Below are 22,915 nucleotides of genomic sequence, written 5' to 3' on the forward strand. Positions count from 1 at the left end.
TTTTGGATTTCTTCCACAGTAGGCAAGTCCTTGGATCCCCTGCAAGAAAGTCTTCTGGCCTGAAGGTCAGATGTGTCCAGATGTTGACTTGAAGGATATCAGCTCCTAGAAGCCCTCATCCTGGCTGCAGTGTTTCCTCCCCTCAATGCAAAGCAAGAAAGTGCAGTTGGCCCTGCACCCATTCTTCTGCATCCATGGTCCCCACCAGCTGGAAATCCAAACTATCAGGAAAGGAGTTGTGTCTCTCTGGACAGATACTTGTCTCCTCATTGTTTCCTGGATCTTACAGTTTACAGAGAATGACATTGCCCTTTCATTGTATTAGGTGTCACAAATCATCTGGAGATAATGGAAATGCTACAGGAAGAAGATATGCAGCGTTTAGATGCAAATACTCTGGCATTTTTGTAAGAGACTCAAGCCTGTGTGGATGGTGTTTTTGGAGGACTTCGAACAAATCTCCCTTGGATTTCCTGTGACATTTCTGGTTTCGGGCTTGGGAGTGTTCAGGACTTGAGTGTGAGTCAGCCCCATGGGGATGTGATAGGGGGGCAGTCGGAGCTGTTGTGCAGAACCTCAGTGATGGCTTGTAAGGCCACCTGCAACACTGCAAGCAGGAGCCGAGAAGGGAGCCCTCTCCCCATGTGTTCAGCTTAACTCTTGTCTTATCCAAAATCGACTTGTGAAATGTTGCAGAAATGGAGTCATGCCAAGAAGTTGGGATGTTCTGGGGAGCATGGGCTGTCATTCTATTCTGTCTCTGCATTATGCTGTGTTAGCGGGTGAGAACTTGAAGATGTGCTTAGGCCATGGATTCTCCTTCCCTGGGAAGGGGGTTCTCAAAGCAGCCCTTGTCCCTTTTTCACCTGCTTCCAGAGGAGAACACAACAAGAACGTTCTTACAAGTTGGCCCCCGGTCTTGGTCTTCCAGCCTCCCAAGTTTGAGAAATAAAATCTATGCTATGAATTACCCAGTGTCTTGTATTCTACCATCACAACGCAAACTATGCTAAGATGAGTCAATCAGTAGTCTCCCAAGTGTTCACATTGTGGTAATCAACACCAAACATCCATTTTGTAATTGAACCATTTTGGAGTGCACAGTTGAGTGGCATTAAGCATGTTCATATTGGTGCATAGGCATCACCACTATGCATCTCTAGAACTCACATGGACATACTCTTGCCATCAGTACTGAATTCTAGTGCCCTCCCAGGCCCAGGCAAAAAACATTTACTTTATCTTTTTATGAACCTGATAATTGGGAACCTGAGATGAGTGAAATCCTACAAAATTTGTGTTTCTCTGGACATCATCATTTTCAAGGGATTCAGTTCACCCCCACTCGTGGGCATACTGGGTCCACTGCCAAATCTGCGGGTGTCTCAGTTGCATTCTCAGTGACAGTGGTGACTGTGTGCACATGAGCTGTCGTCTGTCCAGCTCAGATCCCAGGATCTAGGGTCTTGGGTTCCACGCAGCCTGTAAGTCGCCTCCTCTTCCAGGTCTCTACAGGCCAGTGTGCGCGAAGGCCCTGGGCCTGGTGGTTTCTTTAGCAATTGCAGAATGTGTCCATTGTGTCCTGGGTCATGATGGACTATAAATAGAAGCAATGCCTGGATACTCCTGGGATGTGAGGGGGCCCAGCCGGTGTGCTGAGAATTGGTGTGACCTCCTAATTAATAGGCCCCCAGGATCCCAGAGGAAAGGGCAAGTCCAGAGCCAGCGGAATCTCAGTGTCTCTGAGAGAACTTTTGGGGTGGGGGCCGGGAAACATTGATGTGATGACTCTGATGCAGAGTCACGTGCTTCGAATCCAGGTAGAGGTGCTCAGGAGCAGCCTGGGCTGGCACGTGGGTTCCCCACCTCCACACACATGGGAAATCTCGGGGCTCTGAGAAGCACAGCAGCCTGACCACGTGAGGGCATCTGCTGTCTCTGCATACAGTGAGCTGGGTTTTCTTCACGTCTCTCAACAATTCCACATAACACCAGCTCTGAACCCAGAGTCCTGGGCACTTAGTTGAGGCTCAGTCAGCTCCCACCTCTCTCTACCTGACAGAGCCCTCCTGGCTCCCTCTGCACTCATTGCGTTGAAGATGAAAACCTGGAGGGTGGGACTTCCCGTCATCCAGAAGTTCCCAGACACATTCCTCTATGTCATTTGTTCCTGGCACCCAGACGGTTGTGGTGGGCCACAAGCACCCTGGCATCCATGTCTGGAACCATAGCCGTACAATCAAGAAACAGGAAGGAGAGGGGTTCGACTGACCAGGTCAGATGACAGGGCATAGTACAGAATGGAATGGAGAGTTCTCACCCGGGGTGATTGTTGTGATGTGCAGAAATGCTCTGCTGGTGCTGGGCTGCCCGCATGGTTCCTGGGGTCTTGAAAGGCTGCAGATGCCCCCAGAGTATTCTCGGATGCACATAGTGGGAGGCCTGTTGCCCACTATTTTCTTGTGGAAGAAGTAGGAGACCCTCTTAGTGTTGAGGTGCCATCTAAGAGACAGCCTCACTTCTCTGAAAAATTTGATGGGGAAAAGTAGGGTATGGACCTGTGCCCAAAGGGCCATATATGCTCCTGGAAGTTGGTGGTGGCCGTAGTTCTCCATCCATTAAGCACACCCTCACCCACTAATGTCCTTGTGTCCTTGAGAAATGCTCTCCCTTTCCTGGTTTTCCTGAATAGAAATCCTCTTGCATCTTGAGTGAATAGGGTTATGCATTGTGCAGAGGGTGTTGGTCCACTGAGCATCTTAGAGACTGTCCTTTATGGAGCCTAATGATCCTCATTGGGGAATGAGGCCAGGGTCCTAACTGTGGTCAGTGTGAGGAAACCGTGGGTTCAGCAGAGGGAAAGAAGGACAAGGGAAACTCAGAAGTCCCTTCATGGCCCCTGGAGTTAGAGGACTTACCCCTTTGCACCTGGGATCAGGAGACCTCATTTCCTTGAGGACACGTACACTCAGGGGTAGGTCTTGAGTGTGGGGTCCTTACTGGGGTCCAGGGCTGTTGTTAGGCACCAGGAATGACAGTGCTCTCCATGCTCAGTGGAGCCATTTTTGCCAGGGAGGAGAGCCCATGGTCACGCCTTGTCCAAAGCGTCCCACGCCAGGGGCTCCCATCCCTAGCACTCCTGTCCTGAAAGGAAGCCCCTCAGAGGCAAGGTGGGCCCAACCACCTCCCATGTGTTCACTCATCACCGTGTTCCAGCAGTCACCCCAGTTAACAGTCCTGATGGGGCTGGATGTGGCTCAGAATGTCACCCTCATGAGCTCTACCCTGCTCCAGCTGCAGTTCTGCAGTGGGAGAAACAAAACCTCAAAACACATGCACATGAATGAAAAGAGCAAGAGCCAGAGCCCAAACAGGCCAGGTGTGGCAAGGACAGCTGGAGTGCCTAGGTTGGGACTCAGAATTATGTCCGTGGGGTGGCATTGCTGCTGGCACCAGCATGATGACAGAGAGCCAGCCCCGCTCATTTTGGGGAGCAGTGTGTTGGGGAAGGCAGCAGAAATTGAGAGGCAGGATTGAGTTTGGCCCTAGGAGGAGGTTGGGTAAAAGGCCAGTGTGGGTTGGAGGGCCTGGGCAGATAGAGAGAGGCCAGGGCACACCCCAAAGCCTGGAGACTGCACTTGATGTCCAGGGTTGTGAGACACCACCTCCCCTCTTACTCACAACTGAGAGCAAGAGGCATTGATCAGTTCAGTTTGTGTGCGGCTGCATCCAAGGTGGCTCGGCTAGGCACCTCTGTTTCCTTGACTCAGGAGGCTGGGAGTCCAGGCTCCACTGAGGCTCGGCTGGGAGGATCAGAGTCTGAGTTCATGCCTGTGTTCCTGGTAGGATCCATGTTGGCTGAGCCTCAGTGTTTTTGTAATGAGAGGATGGGTGACTGTCATGTCTTTATCACAGGACACACTTGCTAAATGGATTTGTTTGCTCTGAGGAGGAAAGAGAGAGAGGGAAGTGGTGCTGGAGACAGGGATGCAGACAGGGGTCATGGACTTGGCATAACTCAGTCTTGGAGATGATATCCCATCACCTATACCCACTTCAATTCCCATGAATCCAGAGGCTGAGCCCCCTTGAGGTGAGGGGTGAACTGGTTCTGGGCAGCAGGATGCTGTGGTACCTCGGAGTCTCTGTGAGACCCCAACACTCGACGCACTTGGGCCCTTTGGAATTCTTAGGAGAAGCCTTGGGAAGTTGTAGGGCAGAGGAGAGCAGCCTCTGCATCTCAGTCGCCTCCAACTTGCCATGGTGCAGAGTGGGAACTGCAGCCAGGATGGGACGGACATTGGCCACGTCCCTGTGTGGGACACAGGCCTGATTGAGTTGGGGTGCATTCTTTGTCTCTCCCCTTCTTGTGATTGTCCCATCTCTACGTTTGTGCTTAGCCACCTGTGAGTCCCATCTCTGGTTTCAGAGAGAATAGAGGGTGTTATGGGCCAATAGACACAATAACCCTCGAGATTAGATGCTACCCTACTTTCCAGAAAAGACTGGGCACACCATGAGTTGCACAATGATGAGACCAGGGTCCAAAAGCTGCTGAGAGGGAAGGACTGGTTGTGAATGCATTTTTGAAGGCTCCAAGATGGAACTCTAGTGGCACCAAGCAGGCCAGACGCTGGTGGGGGTATTTGGGTAGTTGTTGGTGAACACATGCACACCATATATGGGTAGGCATGGAGGAGAAATCAGCAGCCCATAGGGCTTTTGAAAGTGGTCTTATGTGAAAAGAGGCTCAGGTATGGGCACAGGAAATGACATCATCGCCTTGACAATGGATCAAACAGAACATGGAACCCTGGTATCCAGGCACCCACTTCACTGACCAAGCCATCCGAGCTCATTTGGTTGGAGACACGGGACTGAGAAGGATGTTCTCCTGTGGTTGCAAACAATGCCGAACCTCAGGCTCCCAGGAATCTCAGGGGGGCCCACTAGCCCTTTTGTGGATACACTGGGTGAGGCTTCATCTTAGACGCCAGAGACTCTGGCGATTGTCGCAGAGGAGCTCAAGAATAACAGTGAGTAGCACAGGGCAGGGGAGCCCAGCAGGCCCTCTAGTCTGATCCCTGATGAATGGCCCAGGACTCCTATTCTGTGTGTGTGTGTGTGTGTGTGTGTGTGTGTGTGTGTGTTTGTACTGATGGGAACTGTCCCATTGTGCTTTGACTCTAGTGTATTGGCACAAGGCATTTTTCTGTTTGTCACCATTTCCATTTTGAACCCACCATTCTTGGTCCCAACCCAGGGTGAAAATGATCAGAACACGGAGGAGCCCTTCAGGGTACAGAGCCTTGTACCTTACAGGCAGGACCAGCTTAGGAATGAGCTCCTGCCTGACATTTGTGGGAGGAACCTACATTTCAGCAGCAACATGGGGTTAATCTCCTGGGATTTCATCCCCACCCAGCAGGTGCTGGATCTCTTGTTCCCAAGGTAAGCACCAGACCACGAAGCCCAAGTGTAGCCCCCTCATGCCTGGGTCTTGGGGCTGCCATGTACCTCTCAGGGACCCAAAGGTTTGTGATACCTAGTGAGATAGAGGACCACGCTCATAGTGGAATGTCAGCCCCGAGTGGGACGAGTCCTGGAGGTGCCTGCCACAGCCTTGAAAGGGGAGTGAACTCCCCCTCTCAGGCAGAGAAACCATCCTGACTCCAGCTGATCCACAGACGTCCGTGGAGCAGTCCCCACACACTGGGCACCACAGCTCAAAGGTATGCACTGAGCTCATTCCCAGGTGGACTCAGTGAGGCCAGGTGGTCTTTCTGGTGTGATGTTGGCTTCGTGAAGAAAGTAGATCTGTGCCAGAGGCGTCTCAAAACTCGGGCCTTGGGCAAAGCACTTTTGGGTTAATAAAGACATGTTAGTTTCCATAGTGGGCCACAGCTTCCTAGCTGGGACATAGCTGGACGGGGGCTTTGGAGATGGCAGCTCCCACAACCAGAGAGATATGTGGGAATCAGCAATTTGGGCTCATTCACTGATGAACAAGGAGAAAGCACCCACTGTGTGAAGACACGTTTCCAGTCACGTTTCATAATTCAGTGAAAAATGGGGTGCAAATGACTGCCATTGTGTCCCTTTTCATGGGGGTCAGCCTGAAACCGTAGGTGCCGTGAGTACATATCCTACATGTGACAGCATCCCTGACTCCATGAGGCATAACTGCACGTTGTCCTCTTCAGTGAACATGGTGGACCCTGGACCAACTTCAACATGGAATGGACTTGGGGTCAAGAGGGTACTCTCCTGTTTCCAGAATAGGGACTTGCAAGGTGATTTGACTTGGGAAGGCTGAGAAAAGACTGTTCTCCCCAATTCTGTTTCCTGCATGTGGTGTAAGGTCCGGGGCTTCAACAGTAGGAGGGGTAAGGCAGGGAGTTGTAGGTAGTCATGGTCCTCTGGGGAAGGCCCTGGGACGATGGATCCCCCCACACTACACCTCCCAGTCCTCCCCCAGGGCCACAGAGATGTGCTCTGCACTCATGGGAAAAGAGAGGTCCGTTGCTGCTCAGGGGGACTCAGTGAGAGCTCACAGAGAATGAGGTAGCATTGCAGCCCACGCCAGGGGGGAGGTGTCTCTGGAGCCCTGAGAAGAGTGGGCAGGAGGACAGACACTCCTGGAAGGTGCGATCCAGGTTGGAGAGCACGTAGCCAAGAGGAAGAAGAGTGTCAGGCCTGCCCAGAGGAGGGGAGAGCTGGTCATACCATGGATCTAACGCTCCTTCGTTGAAGGTTCTTTGCCTCGCGACCTGTCCTGTCCCTGCCTGTACAGCCACTGTGACTTGTCTGAGGTGGACTGGTATGTGCGGAGCCATGGAAGGTTCAGGAGTGTAGCATCAGAGGTTTGCTCTGGAGGCCGTGGCGAAGGCAAGGCCAGGGTTTGGCTGACTCCCCTCCTGCCTCCCCACAGTGCCTCACCTTCCTTCCCGGGGACCTGGGTGGACTTCTACACCGAGGCTTCCCATCAGCCTCCAGGCTCTCTGAGTCTGCAGCTGCTGCTGCGATCCATGTGGCTCCTTCTGGGTGGCTTGAACCTGGAGCACCAAGCCCACCACCTGCTGGCCCAGACTGAAGATGGCAAATCAAGCCAGGCAGAGCCTGAGAGCCAGGAGGCCTGGGGTGAGTACCTAAGGGTATATGAGGAAAGGTCCGACTGTTGTCCCACTGCGGGGAGTCTGTATGCCTGGTGTTGGGCTGGAAATGAGGATAAGCCTTTGTCCACTCAGGAAGTGACCCCAGTCTGCAAAGAGGTCCTGTGTGGGCTAAGGGCCTGAGTTCTTCCTGGCAGCAGGGGTATTGTCTGTCTGTGCGAAGGTCAGGGCAAGGCAGTCATGTTGGCATCTTTTCTCCTCTAGCTACAAGCTCAGTTCCTGTCACGGCTCCTAAGCCAACCCCAGAGCCAGAGCCTTCTCCCTGGGAAGGGGCAGAGCCAGAGTCCAGGACATCAGGGGTCTCCACTAGGAACTCCTCACGGCCCCAGTACAACAAGCGGGTGGGAGGCAGCTGCCTCATTCACGTCTACCTGGAAAACGAAAGGACAACAAAGTATAAGAGCATCCTGGTGAGTCTTCCAGCAGGGGAGCCTCCTGGGAGCCCACACTGGGGAAGACCGAGTCCACAGCAAACACCTTGGACTAGGCCTGTCTTCTTGAATTGGAGCTTCTGAAAGGTCAGGAAGGAGAGCAGACAATGAGGAAGAGAGAGTTCGGGGTTAAGAGCTTGACCTGAGAGGCGGGGAGCAGCAGCATGCCAGGTCTGGGTGGGAGTGGGCCTGCGTGTTTTGGGGTGTGCAGGCCAGAAGTGCAGGAGCGAGTGCTGGGTTCAGAGGAGGTCAGAGAACTATCGAGGGTACAGGCCGTCCTCCACTGACCTTGGTATTGAGGAGGAGTATATTGAACAGTGGAGGTTGAAGCAGAGGAGTTGGCAGTCATTTTCTTGTGTGTGGGAGGGGATATGTTGCTGGTTGAAGGGAAGGGAGCCATTGTGGGATGATTAGGGTGGGTAGGTGTGGGTCACAGACAACTGGGGGCCTTGGAGGGGTCCATTAGTGTCCTAGTTTGCATGTATGTGAATAGAGAGTTAGCAGCTCTCTCTGCAGAATTTTCCTGGGTGTGGAGTATCCATCATGAGACTCTGGTGTCCAGCTGCAGGGGAGCCATGTTGAACCACCTCACCTGCTGGGTCCATACCTCCTGACACCCCAGCAAGCACTGACACTCTTGAGGCCAGCAGCTTCCATGCCTATCATTAAAGAGTCCCGAGTGTGTGTTGTGCCTGGCTGTCAGGACCAAAGCACCTAGGGATTGTTCCTGATCTGCACACAAATGCTGCCGCATCCCAGACCAGAGCAGGGATATGGAAGCTCACTGGACCATACCTCCCATCTTGATGGGACTAGAGTGTGTCTGTGCAAAGCCTGTTTGGTCGTTGTTCCCTTCTCCCTGTAGGGCATAGCAGGTTCAAGCAAACCCTTGTACCAAGATTGGGCTAGAAGCACATAGGAAGACCCCACATGATCACATGAAGGCCTCAGGTAGCAGGGTAACAAGATGGTGCCCTTGTGTTGAGAGCTCAGTTGTCTCTGATTGTCCTTGAGCACTGTCCTCTGGGTAGCTACTCCCAAATTCCCTCTCTGATGCGCTTTCTCCAACCCTGCTCAGGTGACCTGCCAGGACAGGGTTCCAGTCATTATCCGTAGGGCCCTAGATGCACACTTGCTCCAGCAGGAGGATCCAGAAAACTTTGAGCTTCTGCAAATTGTCTCGAACCATCAGAGTAAGTGGAACAATCAGAAGGTAGGGAGCAGTGAGTCACAGTGGGCTCAGGATAACTGGGAGCCAAAACACAGTGTGCGTTGGCCCAATGCCCAGGAAGAGTATGGTGGGACTTGTGCACGAAACAAAGTGTAATGATGGGGCATAAATCTGCAGGTTCTTCATGTTCCCCAGGGGCTGTGGACCTGCCTACCATGTGTTCTTTCCTTGGTCTGAGGAGGCATTGCAAAGCTATTATCCATGAGGGGCCAAGAAGAGAGGCTCCTTTGTCTTGTGTCAAAGAAGACAGACAACCACAGGGTGCCTACTGTGGCAGCCTTTCCTTGTAGAAGGCCGGCTGGCTGCAAAATAACCGGGGGGTGACGAATAACTTGTGTACGTTGATACAGCAGGAGTAGGAGCCGTTTATTACAGGACAGGAGCAGTATTTATACATTCCACACAGCTTATCTAATTAGCATAAACTAGATACATCAGTCAACCAATAAGGAATCTCCACACTTAATGGCTCGCTTTTGTTACTTCTCAAACCACTCCCTCTGGCATTTTGCCAGGCACCATCCAGACTTGTTTACAGACTCTAACATTTCCTGACTGAGATGAGTACATGAGAAAAGCAGTTCAATGAAGAATCATTTCTGGCTTCCAATCTTTCTATTCATTGCAAACTGAGTCCACTTCGGACCAGAGGCCATTTCTAGAGAGAAGTGTGTGGTAGAATAGAACCCTTCACAGCTTGTAAAGTCTTCTTGGAGAGAGAGAGAGAGAGAGAGAGAGAGAGAGAGAGAGAGAGAGAGAGAGAGGGAGGGAGGGAGAGAGAGGAAGAAAGAAGAAGAAGAAGAAGAAGAAGGAGGAGGAGGAGGAGGAGGAGGAGGATTAAGAGGAGGAAGAGGAGGAGGAGAAGGAGAAGAAGAAGATGGCAGAGGAGGAGGAGGAGGAAGAGGAAGAAGAGGAGGAAGAGGAGGAGGAGAAGGAGGAATAGAAAAATGAAATGAAAATGAGTTGAAGGAGGAGACAATGAACAAGAAGGTCAAGATGACTATAAGAAGAAGCATGAGGAGAAAATGAAGAAGGACAAGAACAAGAAGGAGAAACACAAGCCAAACAACTAATATAACAATAAATCGATTAAAACTGTGAATGAGAATTATACTGATGAGGAGGAAATGCAGAAGTGGGGAACTCAAGAGAAACATATTTCTCTGTATGGCACAGCCCTGCTGTGGACATCCTCCGCCCACGCCTAACACACCTCCAATCCATACCCCTCAAATTAGCATAGCCCTGTATGAGTGGATGAATCCCCTGGCAAGGTGGAGGCACCCACCTTCAAGTGCTTTTCCCCAAATCCACCTGTGATCATTGCTGCAGTGGGGAGAAAACCTTCAACACATGAGTCTTTGGGGGCCAATCCAGATGCAAAGTCTAGCTGTTTCTCTTTGGCAGGTTAACATGAACTGAGAGGTTCTGGGGTGCAAGGGGCTATTTCCTTGAAAGGTGTTCCTGTAGTGGACCTCCTGTGCACAGAGGGTCCTCAGGGAGGAATCAGTGGGGAGTCTTTGGTGGAACAGTAGCTGGATTTGCGGGCTCTCAGGTCTGTGTGTGAGACCTGAGCTGGCAGAGGCTCTCACTTGTGGGGGATGTTGGGTAGTGTCTTCCTTGAGTGTCACCTGCCATGCCTCTGCCCCTGCCTCTCCAGAGCTGAGGATCCCTGCTGATGGGAACGTATATTACGCCCTGGATGGCAGAGTGGATTATAACTTTCTTCTTCGGGAAACAGCTGCCAGCAAGTGGTTCAAGGTCAAGCCAAAGGAGGTAAACAGCCACCTTCTTCAGTCTTTACTCCTGGTGCCACTCCACATCCTCCAAGGGGACAAGAACCTCAGGTTCTGGATAGATGTTGTAGAACGCCCATAGAGCCAACTGCCAGGCTGGGTGGGGTTCAGTTGCTAGGCTTTGCTGATGTTGTCATCCCCCACAGTTCTTGGAGCCTTCTATGGCAGTGGCATCCAGGATCCCAGCAGCTGTGAGCAGCAGCTCTGCAGTGGCTGCAGGACCATTGCCCCAGGCCACCCAAAGCAATGAGTGCTGCATGAGAAAAGTCACCAGTAGCAGCTCCTCACTGCTTCACTCCAGCGAGCAGGTGGAAGACAGCCGCTTGGTTCACGTCCTCCTAGAGGGACAGAGCCCGAGGGAGACAAAGCGCATCCTGGTAAGCCCGACAGCAGGGCTGCCTCCTGGGTGTCCACACAGTGGAAGGCAAGAGACACAGCCAACCCCGGGGCAGTCAGGACCAAAATTTTTAGTGTATCTCCCTCTTCCACCCACAAAGGCAGCCTGCATCCCAGAGCACACTTGGCACGCAGGTCCCTGGCCCATTGCTCTCATCTCAGTGAGATGAGAGTGTGTCTGTGCATAGGCAGTTTGGTCCTTTGACCTGAGTGGAATGTGACTCCCCAGGGGGAGGGGAGATGGCAGGTACAGGCGGACATTTGTACCAAGATTGTTCTAGTAGCACGTTGCAAGAACCCAGGGGGTATATGGAGGCCACACTCAGGTAGCAGGATAACAAGATTGTGCCCTTGTATATATAGCTGAGATTTCTCCTGAATGTTTGACCAGAATCTTATGGGTAGCTCCTCTAAAACCCATTCTCTGATGACATTCGTCCCACCCTGATCCAGGTGACCTGTCAGGAGAGGATGACGAGCCTCATCCGCAGGGCCTTGGACCAAAATTTGTTGCAGCATGAGGATGTGGACAACTTTGAGCTGCTGAGAATGATGTCTCTGCATGAGAATAAGTAGGACAATCAGACAGTGGGGAGAAATGATCCACAGTGGGCTCAGGATAACTCACAGCCAAGAGAAAGTGGGCCTTGGCCCCAAAATAGCCAGAATACCCAGTGGTGGGCCTGGTGCAGGAAACCAACTGCAATGATGGGCGTGTCCAATGTGGAGGTGCTCAATGAGGCCACAGGGGGCTGCTGGACCTCCCTAAATGTGTTCTCCCCTGGACCTGGTCTGGCAATGCAAAGCTAATATCGATGAGGGGCAAGGAAGAGAGAGGCTCAATTGATCATCAGTTTGGTTTATGGCTCACTGATAAGGATGCCTTCAAATGAAGAGGAGGAGAACATGGGTCCTGATTGGATCAGCATTGCTATGGGCGGAAGCAGCACAGGTCCCAATCCATAGCCAGGATATGAGAAGTCCTGCCTACTCACAAGAATGTCAGGATTGCAGCAACTGGGAACAGAACTCAGTGAAGAGGAAGTCAAGGCCAGGGGACACCTGTTTGGGTTCTTTTTGGAACAATTCCAAGTCCTCTGTGCCTGGGTTACCATCTCCTGAAGATATCAGAATGGCCAGGTTAGTATTCCTTCCAGCAACTAAGAAGGGCATCTGAAGAACATAGGCCACAATGCTGAGCTGTCCACAATGCAGTGCTCTTTCCTTTCTTGTGAGCCAGACACCCCTAGCCTCCACCATCCCAGCCTGTCCACAATAGAACCCACCATCTGTCGGGCATGTAAGTGAGTTTTCCCATTTTCAAACACCACCTCATTTGGGTTGGCTCTGTCTTACACATGAGGAAGACTGAGGTGCAAGGAGCTAGCAAGGGGGCAGTGTCTGTGAATCTCAGGGACTTGGGAGGCTGCACAGGAGGATGGGGATTTCCTAACAGCCTCAGAAACTTAGGGAGACCCTGTACCCAAGTCAAAAGGCCTGGGAATGGTCTCAGTGCTTAAGTGCCTCTGGTTTTATCCCTGGTACAAAAATAAGCTAGTCAATAAGGAATTACCAAACTGAGATTCTACGAAGGTGATTTCAGAAACACACTTTCAACCCAAGCATCAGTTGAGAGCAGCTCCAGACCAGGGGAGGTTTGTGTGTAACAGACATCAAAAGTGAGGACTACCGGGGGCCTGGAACCCACTAGGTGTGATGGCATCTATGCCTTATGGCAGGAGGGTGGCAGTGATGCTGGCCCTCTCCTAGATCTTGAAAACCTTGTTTTCATTGGGGAAGCTTTTTGGAGGGGGAATCTATTTTAGCAATCCTGGTCCAGATGAGGTGTTGACTACCACAGGTAGAAGCCTATCCAGAATGCGGTGTCTGTTATTCAGTCTTTCCTGACTGTGACAATGACAAAGAAAGGAAGTCACTTTTCTTTGGTCTTGGTTTCACTCCCGACCATTGATTGAGAACTGATTTCATCTTGGGGTTCTGAACCGAGGCTGCATCTGGGCAGAAGAGTGTGATAGATTTGAATTCCTCAGAGGACGCCCAACCATTGCCAGAGAAAGAAGGAGGAGGAGGAGGAGGAGGAGGAGGAGGAGGAGGAGGAGGAGGAGGAGGAGGAGGAGGAGAAAGAGGACATTCCTGAACGGGGAGAAGATCACACATTGAAGAGCAGGAGGAAGAAGAAGAAAAGGAAGGAGGTGAAACAGAAGGAAGGGTGGAGGGAGATACACAAGAAAAAGAACAAGAAGGAATCATGTCAGAACAAGAAAAAGACCCAGAAAGAACTACAAGAAGATGCAGGACAGAAAGAAGAGCCAGAAGTAGAACAAGAACCAGAATACAAGCACCGAGCAGACAGCTCATGATGAGAAACAATGGGAAGGAGAGCGAACCTAGAAAACTATAGAGTTCTCCAGGGATCACCCTGCTGAAGTCCTCCCATGTCCATGCCCAACACACCTCTGATGGATACCACCTCCCCTCCGCGTATTCATCCATAAGTGGATTCATCCAAGGATTCCCTGAATGCCCATGTCTGAGCATGGCTGCACTGTGGAGAAAGGCTTAAGCACAGGAGCCTTTGCCAATCCTGATGCAAAGCCTAGCAGTGTCTCTTTGGCAGATCTGGCCTGCACTGAGAAGTTCTGGGGCCCAAGGTGCTGTTTCCATTGTCAGGTGCTCTTTTGGTTTAGAATCCTGTACATCATCTTCTCCAGGGAAGAATCATTGAGGGAGTCTTTGGTGGCACTGTAGGTGGATTGGAGGGCTCTCAGTTCTGGTGCAGGCCCGCCCTGGTGGAGACTCTCAGGGGTTGGTGGTGTTTTGTGGTATAATCCTTGAGTGCCACCCAACAATTCTCTCCACTTCTCTCTGCAGAAATCAAGGTCCCTGACCACTCACTCATGTATCTGTCCATGAATCCGAGAATAAAATATCATTTCATGGTGAGGAAACGCCCCCAGGTCAAGGGAAAGGAGGTAAACTCCTACCTTATTCCAGCTGTACTTGTGCTGCCATTCCACTTCCACCTGGGGAAATAAGAAGCTTCATCACCTAGACATATGTGCTAGAAGCCCATAGAGCCAACTGACAGGCTGGGTGGCTTTCTGTTTCTGGGCTTAGCTGATGTTCCATCCCCCACAGTTCTCAGAATCAACCTGCAAGTCCTCCAGGCCGCTTTCCCACAAGCTGGTGGGAGACACCTGCTTAATTCACGACCACTTAGAGACACAAAGTCCAAAGATGGCCAAGACTGTCCTGGTAAGCCTGGGAGCAGGGGTGTCCCCTGGTGCTTACACCTGGGTGGGGAACAGACACTGGCCCAAGACCATGGACTACTCATGCCCTCTTGAATTTGGAGCTTCTGGATGATCAGGAGGATAGATGGGAATCAAGAAGGGAGAGGTCAGTGTGAAGGGCCGGAGCTGAGATGAGGGAGAGCAGCAGCTTGTCCACCGCCATGTCTGAGGGAGTCTGTGTGTCGGGTGGAAGCATGCAGTCTGGAAGGGCAGGGGCAGGTATGGGTGACAGATGAGAATAGGACAGGACCTAGGTTGCAGGTTCCCCTGTATGGGATGCTGGCGTCCATAGAGGAGGACAGCAGTATGAGGTTCTGCATGTTCCTTGAACAAGGAGCTGAGAGGGTCTGTCTGCAGAGTCGATATGGATGTAGAGCAAGCACACTAAATGTCCAGGTAACCTGCAGGACAGGAGCCCTTTCCAATGACCACCCTTGCCGGATGAGGTGCCCTCCTACACCCCAGCCAGCACTGAGCCTCTGGAGGCCAGGAGCTCTCGTGGCTATCTTTCAGCACTCCTGTGTGTGGTCATGTTCCTGGGTCTATTTTGGGCCCTGGCAATCCAGACCAAAGCCTCTAGGTTTTGTGCCGGGGCTACCCCAAATGCCGCCTGCATCCTCAGGCAGACCTGGGATCTTGGATGCTGGGAGCCATTAGCCAAGTAGGTATGACAATTTCCTTGCCAGCGTACCCCATGTTGCTGACATGTTGCAGCGACATTGAATGTAGGTGACCTTGCTCAAGGACCAAGGCAGATTAGGGTGTTCCCGGTTTTAAGATAATCGTGTTTAGGGCGTTCCCAGTTTAGGTTCCAGGTTTAAGGTTTAAGATTATTCCTGCTGGGAATAGGGCGTATACTGCTGCCTGAGTTCCCCTTGAGTTCTCACGGGATTCAGACAGTATATTTTGGAGAAAGAAGCCCAGTGGAGGTGGATTTGGGCAGAGAACATGGATTTCCCCAGAACGTGATTGTAGACGGCTGGTGTGAGTTCGGGAATAAAGAGTTGCTGTTTGAATCTACAAGCTGTGTGGTGGCTCGTGATTGTGTGCCCAGCCAGACTGTGGCATTTGGAGGCCACTGTCCCATTCCTCCCAACTTGTGGGATGAGATTCCATGTGTATACAGGTAGTGGGGTCCTTTCACCTCGAGTGGGGTGTGGCTCCACAAAGAGCAATGGCAGGTCCAGGCAGTCCTATGTACAAGGATTGGCCAGTAGCTTATGGGAAGAGCCCACGCGATGAGCAGGAGGCCAGCCTCAGGTAGTAGGGTCATGGATGTTGCCTTTGTATTTAGAGTTGAGGTGCCTCCATAATGCCTCTGCCCACTGTTCTTGAGTAGTCACTTCAAGGCCCATTTCCTGAAGGCCTGTCTCCCATGCTGCTCCAGGTGACCTGCCAGGATAGGGCTCCTGTTGTCATCCGCAGGGCCCTCGAGCTACACTTGCTTACTCAGGAGAAGCCGGAGGAATATGAGCTGGGCCAAATCATCTCTCACCGTCAGAGTAAGTGGGACAATCAGATTGCAGGGAGCAAGGGTCAGGATGTGGACTCAGGTCAACTCTTAGCACCAAATAGTAGTCTCTGACCCCCAAGAACACTCCAACAGGGTGTGTTGGGGCTCGTGCACAAAGCCAACTGCACTTCTGCAGGTGTAAGGTCTCGAGGTTCTATGGTATACCCCAGTGGCTATTGCGGCCCCCCACCAGGTGCCCTCCTCTGGACATGAACAGGCATCCAAAGCTGACATCATTGAGGAGTGAGGAGGAAAGCCTCTTCCCAGGAGCCGTATGGCTCCGTGGTCTGGGATAGGAGTGGTTTCAGAGGGACATGGGAATGCATGGGCTAAAGATGGAACTGGCACTTTTGTGGACTGAAGCACTACTATTGAAAGCCTTCTTTGTGACCAGAAAACCACTGCCTTGGCAGAGTAGTGCCAGGATTCTAGCAAGCAGTAACTGGATGAAATTGGAAAGAAAATACAGGCTGGGAGACAGCCTGAATCATCTGTTTTTGGATAAATTCCATGGTCTTCCGCACCTGAGTCCACTTGCCAAGGAGTGATCACCATAGCCAGGTTAAGAACCCTAACTAAAGTCCCATGAGGGCTTCCTGAGCACGTCGGCCACAAAGCTCATCTGATAATAATGCCAGAGCTTTTTGGTTGGTTGGTTGGTTGGTTTTTGTGAGCCAAACACCACAGCAGCCATGATCCCAGCCTATGTACGCTGAAGACCACCATCCCTATGAGTTCTAGGGTCAATTTTCTCCTATCTTAACGTACTGTTAGGTCAGTAGAGCCTTTGGAAGAGGAAGTCTGTCTGAGGCCTTGGTAGCCTAAGAAATTCATAGCAGAGATCCCCGCATCCAACCCAGAAGGGATGGAGAACAGGCTGTAGGTTAGAGGAGGGTGGCACGAAACAGGTGTCAGAGGAAGGAGAAGCTGGCTGTTGTATTCCCCCACTCGGGGTCATGGCACCACTGGGCCATACACCATGTTGGAGGGAAGCATTCCCTTTGCTGGTCTTTGGAACCATTGTTCTCAGTAGGGCAGCATTTGGGATGTGGCCTCCATTCTCAGAAGCCTGGTCCACATGGAGGCGGGCTCCACCAACACAGAAGCATGGCTCTAATGTGGTATCTGTGCTGGTCAGCCTGTCCTCACTGTGGCCATACTTGAGGAAAATAACTCAGAAGAGGAAGCCTAGGCCTTTTCTCTGGGTTTCACAGCTTTCTCTTCGGTTGTGCCCTGAGGGTCTCCATAATGCTCTAGTGTGTGGCAGTGGAGAGCTCCTCAGCCCTTGCCAAACAGGCATAGAATGGGAGAGAGAATGAGGCTGGGAGAGAGGGAGAGAGAGAAAGATGGAGAGGAGAGGAGGACCTCTACTTGGAGGATGAGGATTCAGTGGAGCCAACAGGGCCAAGGTACTATTGCCCAGGGCGCACCCCAGTTCAGGTCTTCCTCCAACCTTACCCAACCTTTCTTCCAGTCCCTCCCACCTCCCAGTAGTATGTTAATCTTGAATGAGAATTTCATGATGACATCAGAGCACTCACCATCAAATGCTTCCCTCCAAAGCCACCTATGATGATGGCTGATATGGGGACTGAATCTTCAGCACAGGAGCCTTTTGTGGGAGATTTCAGATGCAAACCCTAGTGGTGTGCTTTGGCAGATGCAAGAGGACCTGGGATGTTCTGGAGTCCAAAGCCTTTGGTAGGAACAGACATTAGGTCTGTTGAAGTGCTCTGCCTAGTTTTTCCTCAGGGAGGACTGTGGAGGCTGTCTTTGTTGGTATTGGTGCTGAATTGGAGAGCTCTCAAGTGTGTGGCTCAGGCCATTTCTGGCACAGGCTCTCAGATGTTGGGGTGTCCTAGGGAGCACCTCCTGAGTGCCACCTTCTTTTTGTACACCCCTCTCTCCCCAGACCTGAGGATTCCAGCGCAGGCCAATGTATTTTATGCAAAGAACCCTCACACAAAACCCAACTTCGTGCTGAGGAAAAGGAGCCTCTCCCAAAAGAATGATGAGTGGATCCAGCCTCAACCTCCCTCTGGTCCTGCAAAGAAGGCTCCAGCCCTCCTGAGGATGCTTGCAAAACCATTCTACTGCTGTGTGCCTGGGCGGGGCTAGGCAGCCCAGGAATATTTACATTGATTACTGTTTGCTTGGAAAGTTTCAATCTATAGTTTGCCATTTTCCTTGACCTTGTTTAGTAACACAGTTGTTACCCTATCCTGTATTTGTTGTTTCCATTAATATATTATTATTTTGAAATATATTTTTTTGTTACCTGATCTACTCTGATGATTTGAGTATACTGAATGTAGCAGTGATTCCTAAAGGACACATCCAAACCAACAGGAAGAAATGTTTCATTCTATCAGCAAGAACTTTAGTTTTTAGGAGTATGGCAGATGGCATTATCTGAGTCAGTTTTCCAAGGGGGGCAATGAAGTATTGGCTATCATGGCACAAACACAAACAAAGACACACAAACACACACTAGAGCACACACTCAATGAGAGATAGACAGATTGACTTGGTCTCTGCCAAAATACTTTGGAGAAGTGGTTCTGATTTCTCCCATTTTGGAGTATTTTCTGTTGCATATAAGGTGTCTTACAAATGAATCCCATGTCTAAAGAAGACATGCATGTGTACTTCACATGCCACTTTTCACATAACCAGAAGGTCATGTCATGTAATATTTTTCATGCAGCTGTGTTTTGACTGTGAACCATCCCATGAGGTCAGCTGTGGAATTTTCCACTGGTAGCATCACAATGGGGATCCACTCTTTGGGTTCGGGGATATTTTAGATTTTCTTGATTCAGATTGAAATATATATAATATTTATGGTTTTCAAGCAAAATTGTGCATTTGATGATAATGAATGCCATGCATTTAGGAATCTGTAGACTGTAGACAATGAATGAATGCCTATTGTTGCCTAGACTGGTGTGCAAAGTCCTGTAGCATCTGAGCATGTGTGAGGCTGCATAGGGCTTGCAAAAGTCCAGGTCAGATGGTCCTACATGAAGCTGAGCTCCTAGCGGTCTCCTCCACAGCATAAGGGTCAAGGAGAAACACACTTCCACACAGAAGATGAGAATCTACCTTATGAAGGTGATCATAGATACGGGATCCTCTTGCTAGGACCCTTTTTCTATTGGGCCAGAACTGTGCTCTGAATGTGCTTGCTGAGAAGAGCTTGGAATTTTCTAACTGAACAGTTCGTGCAAGCTGCTTCCACTTGCAGGAACAAAGTGTGTTCTCCTTGAGCACTTTGGGCTGTCCCAGGTTGAACTAGAGTGTGTCAGAAGCACTTGTAATGATTGGCATTCATGGTTTCACATTGAAGCCTCTGTGCCATCTGTCAACCACTGATGGCTGCAAGTGGGGCCCTGCCATTCAATGAGTTTTCTGAAAAAGTAGGAGTTTTGGAGAACTGATCTTCTCAGCATTCCTCTTGCCTCCCCAAGTTGGGTGATGTCAGTTATACGGGCTTCCTTGGGAGCACACATTTTATATTGGGCTGGAATTGGACTCTGGATGTGATTACTGAAAATAGCTGGGGAGTGGGGAATGGAAGCCATTTGCTGCAAGCAGTTTCAATTTGCTTTGTTGATTAACTGTTGTAAGTGGGCACATGGTGTGTTTTTCTGTGTGAGCTAGAAGGAAACAAAACCACTTCTTACAGGTGACAGGCATGCTTTCACATTGAAGCCTCTGTGCCATTGATCAAAAACAGTTCACTCATGTGGGCACCTGCACTTCAAGTATATGTTGTACACAGTGTGACAAATAGATGTCAATGAGACTTTGGAGAACTGATCTTCTCAGCTGGTCCTCTTTCCTCCTGCAGGTTGGTGATGCTAGATACAAGAGATCTCTTTCTGGCACACTTTGTATTTCATGCCTGAATTGTGCTCTGAATGTGCTTGATGAGAACAGCTTAGAAGTGCAGAAGGGAAGCTGTTTGTAGAAGCAGCTCCAAGTAGCACAAACTCATTTGTTCTCAGTGAGCACATGGGGATTTTTCCCTGGTTGAAGCAGTGTGAATGAGAACGGCTTCTCAGAGCTGGTAGGCATGTTTGCATTTGGAAACATCTTTTCATCTGTCATCCAGAGTTTTTCCTTGCTTGCAGAAATCCGCATTTCAAGTGTTTTCATAAAGGTCTGATAAGTGGGTTTCCATGGAATTTTGTGGAATTGATCTTTTCAGCAGTCCTTGTTGCCTTCTCAAAATTGGTGATGCTGGGTGCAAGGACTCTCTTGTCAGCCAACATTGTATTTTGAGCCTGACCTCTGCTCTGAATGTGCTTGCTGAGAGGAGTTTGGGAGTGCAAATACAAAGCAGTCTCTCAGCAGCTTCAACATTCAGGAGCTCATTTTGTTCTCAGTGAGCACATTGGGGTTTGTCACTACTTAAACTAGCATGAAGAATAACCGCTTCTCAGAGGTGGTAGTTTCCCTTTGAAGCATTGGTACAATTGGTCAGTGCGAGTTCAATGCAGGCAGGCACTTGCATTTCAAGTGAATTCTGTGACAATAAATTGAGCAATGGATTTCAATCAACCTTGGGGAATTGTTCTTCCCAGTGGGCCAACAGTTCTCCTCCAAGTTGCTGAACCTAGGTCCAAGGGCTCTCTTGCTAGCACTCTTTGCATATGGGCTGAAACTGTGCTCTGAGTGTGCTTCCTGAGAATATTTTGGAAGTGCAGCACAGAAGAATTTTGGCAAGCAGCTTCCATATTAGGAAATGACTTTTTTTTTTCTCATCGTGCCCATTGAGCTTTTGTACCAGGCTGAAGTAGTCTTAAATCCAACTGCTTCTGAGAGCTAGCAGGCACAGTTTCCATTGGAAACAACTGTGCTCTTGGTCAATGGCAAGTTGGTTGCTGTCAGGTACCTGCAGTATCAATGAGTTTTTAGAAGAGGGAGACCAAGGGAATACAATGAAACCTTGTACAATTCATTTCCTAATCAATGTTTGTGATGCTAGACCAGAGTGGACTTTTGCAATGATACTTTGTCATATTTTTGTAGCAAATGTGTTTTGAATGTGCATCCTGAGATCCATTTGTAGGGGGCAAACAGAAAAGGTTTGTGCACAAAGTAGCTTTGTTCTCAGTGAACACGTGGGGGTTTTTCCCTGGTTGAACTTTCAGGAAGCAGAACCTCTTGTCAGAGCTGATGGCCTAGTTTCACTTGGAACCATCTACGCACTCAGTAAAGCACAGGTCACTGCAGATGGGCTCATGCAATTTCAAGATAGTGTTCAGAATCTGTTTGAGGAATGGATTCCAAAGAATCTTTGAGGAATTGACCACCCATCAGACCCATTGCTTCCTATCTGAGCAAGTGCTCCCAGGTGCAAGGGCTCTCCTGCTAGCGCACTTTGGATATTGAGCCTGAACTGTTCTCTGAATGTGCTCAATGAGAAGAGTGTGAAGTGCAGAAGAGAAGCAGGGTGTGCAAACAGCTTCAATCATAGAATGTAAAAGTGTTCCTAGAGAGCACATTGGGATTTGGGCCTGGTTGAACTAGTAGGAACTGGGACCCCTTCTCAGAGCCAGCAGTCACTGGCTTTACTTAGAAATTTCTGTGTCTTGTATAAAGTAGAGTTTGTTGCTCGTGGGCACCTTCATTTCCAGTGAGTTTTCAGAAAAAATTGAGAAAAAGATTTCAATGAAACTCTGGGCCATTGATCTTGTCAACCGTCCAACTTTCCACATCAGTATTGGTGATGTTAGGTACCAGGGCTCTCTGGGTAGCACAATTTGTACTTTGAGTGTAAAGAGTTGTCTGAACGTGCTGGCTTAGAAAAGCTTGGAAGTGCAGAATGGAAGCATTTTGTGCAGGCAACTTCCGATTAAAGGAACAGTCTTGTTCTCTGTAAGCACATTGGGTTTTGTTTCTGGTAGAAGCTGCCTGAAGCAGAACTTACTTCTCAGAGCCGGCACTCTCAGTTTCTCTCTGAAGCCTCTGTTACATTGGAAATGCAGGTTCCCTGCATGAAGGCTCCTGAGTTTCCAGTTTGTTTTCTGACTGAGTGGGAACCATTGATTTCAGTGAAATATTTGCAAATGGATTTTCTTCAAAGGACAGCTTTCCTCTTTAAAGTTGGTGATTGGAGCTACAAGGGCTCTCTTGCAGCTACTCTCTTTCTATTGGGCCAGAAGTGGGTTCTGAATGTGCTTGCTCAGAAGAGTTTCAGAAGTGAAGCCATTCATGCAAGCAGCCTCCACTTGCGGGAGCAAAGTGGGTTCCCAGTGAGCAATTTGTGGCTGTCCCTGTTTGAACTAGAGTATCACAGAATGACATGTAATAACTGGCAGACACCGTTTCACTTTGAAGCCTTTGTGCCATCAGTAAACCTGTTTGTTGCATATGGGTCCCTGCATGTCATTTACTACTAAACTCATCCAAGTCCAGCACGGTACTGGTTCTCAGAAAAAAAAAAGTGTGAAATGTCTATTGAACACGGAGCTCACACATTGGCAAGGAAGGCTGCGCTTGAAAACACCTCAGGCCTGCATGGGTGTCTTCAGCTGTGAGTCTGCAGCATTTCTTCCTGGGGCCTCTTTTCCAGTGATGCTGCCGCCCTGCCCTCGCCAGCTTCCCTCCCTTTCCCATCTCTCCTCTCTCTGGTCCACTCCGCAGATCCCATCCTCCCTTCAATAGGGCCTCATCCAGGAAGCCTGCCCATGTGCCTCCCACTTGATTCAAACTTCTCCAGTGCACTTGTTGTCAAAGCAGGGACTCCGAGGAGAGAGGGGCTCTCCATTCTCCACATTGATGTCTCTCAGCAGGGATTACTCCTCCATGCTTGGATGGCAGGGCTGTGATCACCTGGGAAAGTGGAAATAGGAGGCTTCCAGGGGACTGGTGGTGTTCCTAGCCAGGGTGCTGGTCACTGCAGTGCGTTTAATCTATGGACTTCAAGGAGCCATGTGCTGCAGATTTGTGTACTTCTGCATCTGTATGCACACAGTTCTTCATGTGGGAAAAAAAGCGATGTTCTCAAAGTTTGCTTTATATTATATACTCAACTGGTAATTTACAAACCCC

General features: G+C 50.1%; 2 protein-coding genes across 2 annotated transcripts; both read left to right on the forward strand.

The window, feature by feature from the left end:
• Positions 1–6,080: 6,080 nt before the first annotated feature.
• On the forward strand, positions 6,081–11,602 carry LOC114081276 (uncharacterized). Its single transcript, XM_071601265.1, has 7 exons — positions 6,081–6,124; positions 6,932–7,140; positions 7,377–7,582; positions 8,682–8,796; positions 10,495–10,610; positions 10,777–11,007; positions 11,480–11,602. The coding sequence occupies exons 1-7, from the start codon at positions 6,081–6,083 to the stop codon at positions 11,600–11,602; spliced, it is 1,044 nt and encodes a 347-aa protein (XP_071457366.1).
• Positions 11,603–13,974: 2,372 nt separating this feature from the next.
• On the forward strand, positions 13,975–17,971 carry LOC139701724 (ral guanine nucleotide dissociation stimulator-like). The gene is made up of 4 exons (XM_071601266.1): positions 13,975–14,019; positions 14,186–14,302; positions 15,728–15,842; positions 17,766–17,971. Exons 1-4 carry the CDS (start codon positions 13,984–13,986, stop codon positions 17,969–17,971), a joined length of 474 nt encoding a protein of 157 aa, XP_071457367.1. The 5' UTR covers positions 13,975–13,983.
• Positions 17,972–22,915: the final 4,944 nt, after the last annotated feature.

This window comes from Marmota flaviventris, chromosome 14, assembly GCF_047511675.1.
Source record: "Marmota flaviventris isolate mMarFla1 chromosome 14, mMarFla1.hap1, whole genome shotgun sequence".
NCBI lineage: Eukaryota > Metazoa > Chordata > Mammalia > Rodentia > Sciuridae > Marmota > Marmota flaviventris.

What these genes read in the sequence shown, in the direction of transcription:
- LOC139701724 (XM_071601266.1), top strand. Translation starts at nt 13,984, where the DNA reads ATGGTGAGGAAACGCCCCCAGGTCAAGGGAAAGGAG. An exon ending in CCCAGGTCAAGGGAAAGGAG is followed by an intron (nt 14,020 to 14,185) that starts GTAAACTCCTAC and finishes CATCCCCCACAG; the next exon opens with TTCTCAGAATCAACCTGCAA. An exon ending in AATCATCTCTCACCGTCAGA is followed by an intron (nt 15,843 to 17,765) that starts GTAAGTGGGACA and finishes CTCTCTCCCCAG; the next exon opens with ACCTGAGGATTCCAGCGCAG.
- LOC114081276 (XM_071601265.1), top strand. Translation starts at nt 6,081, where the DNA reads ATGACTGCCATTGTGTCCCTTTTCATGGGGGTCAGCCTGAAACC. An exon ending in TGAGAGCCAGGAGGCCTGGG is followed by an intron (nt 7,141 to 7,376) that starts GTGAGTACCTAA and finishes TTTCTCCTCTAG; the next exon opens with CTACAAGCTCAGTTCCTGTC. An exon ending in CAAAGTATAAGAGCATCCTG is followed by an intron (nt 7,583 to 8,681) that starts GTGAGTCTTCCA and finishes AACCCTGCTCAG; the next exon opens with GTGACCTGCCAGGACAGGGT.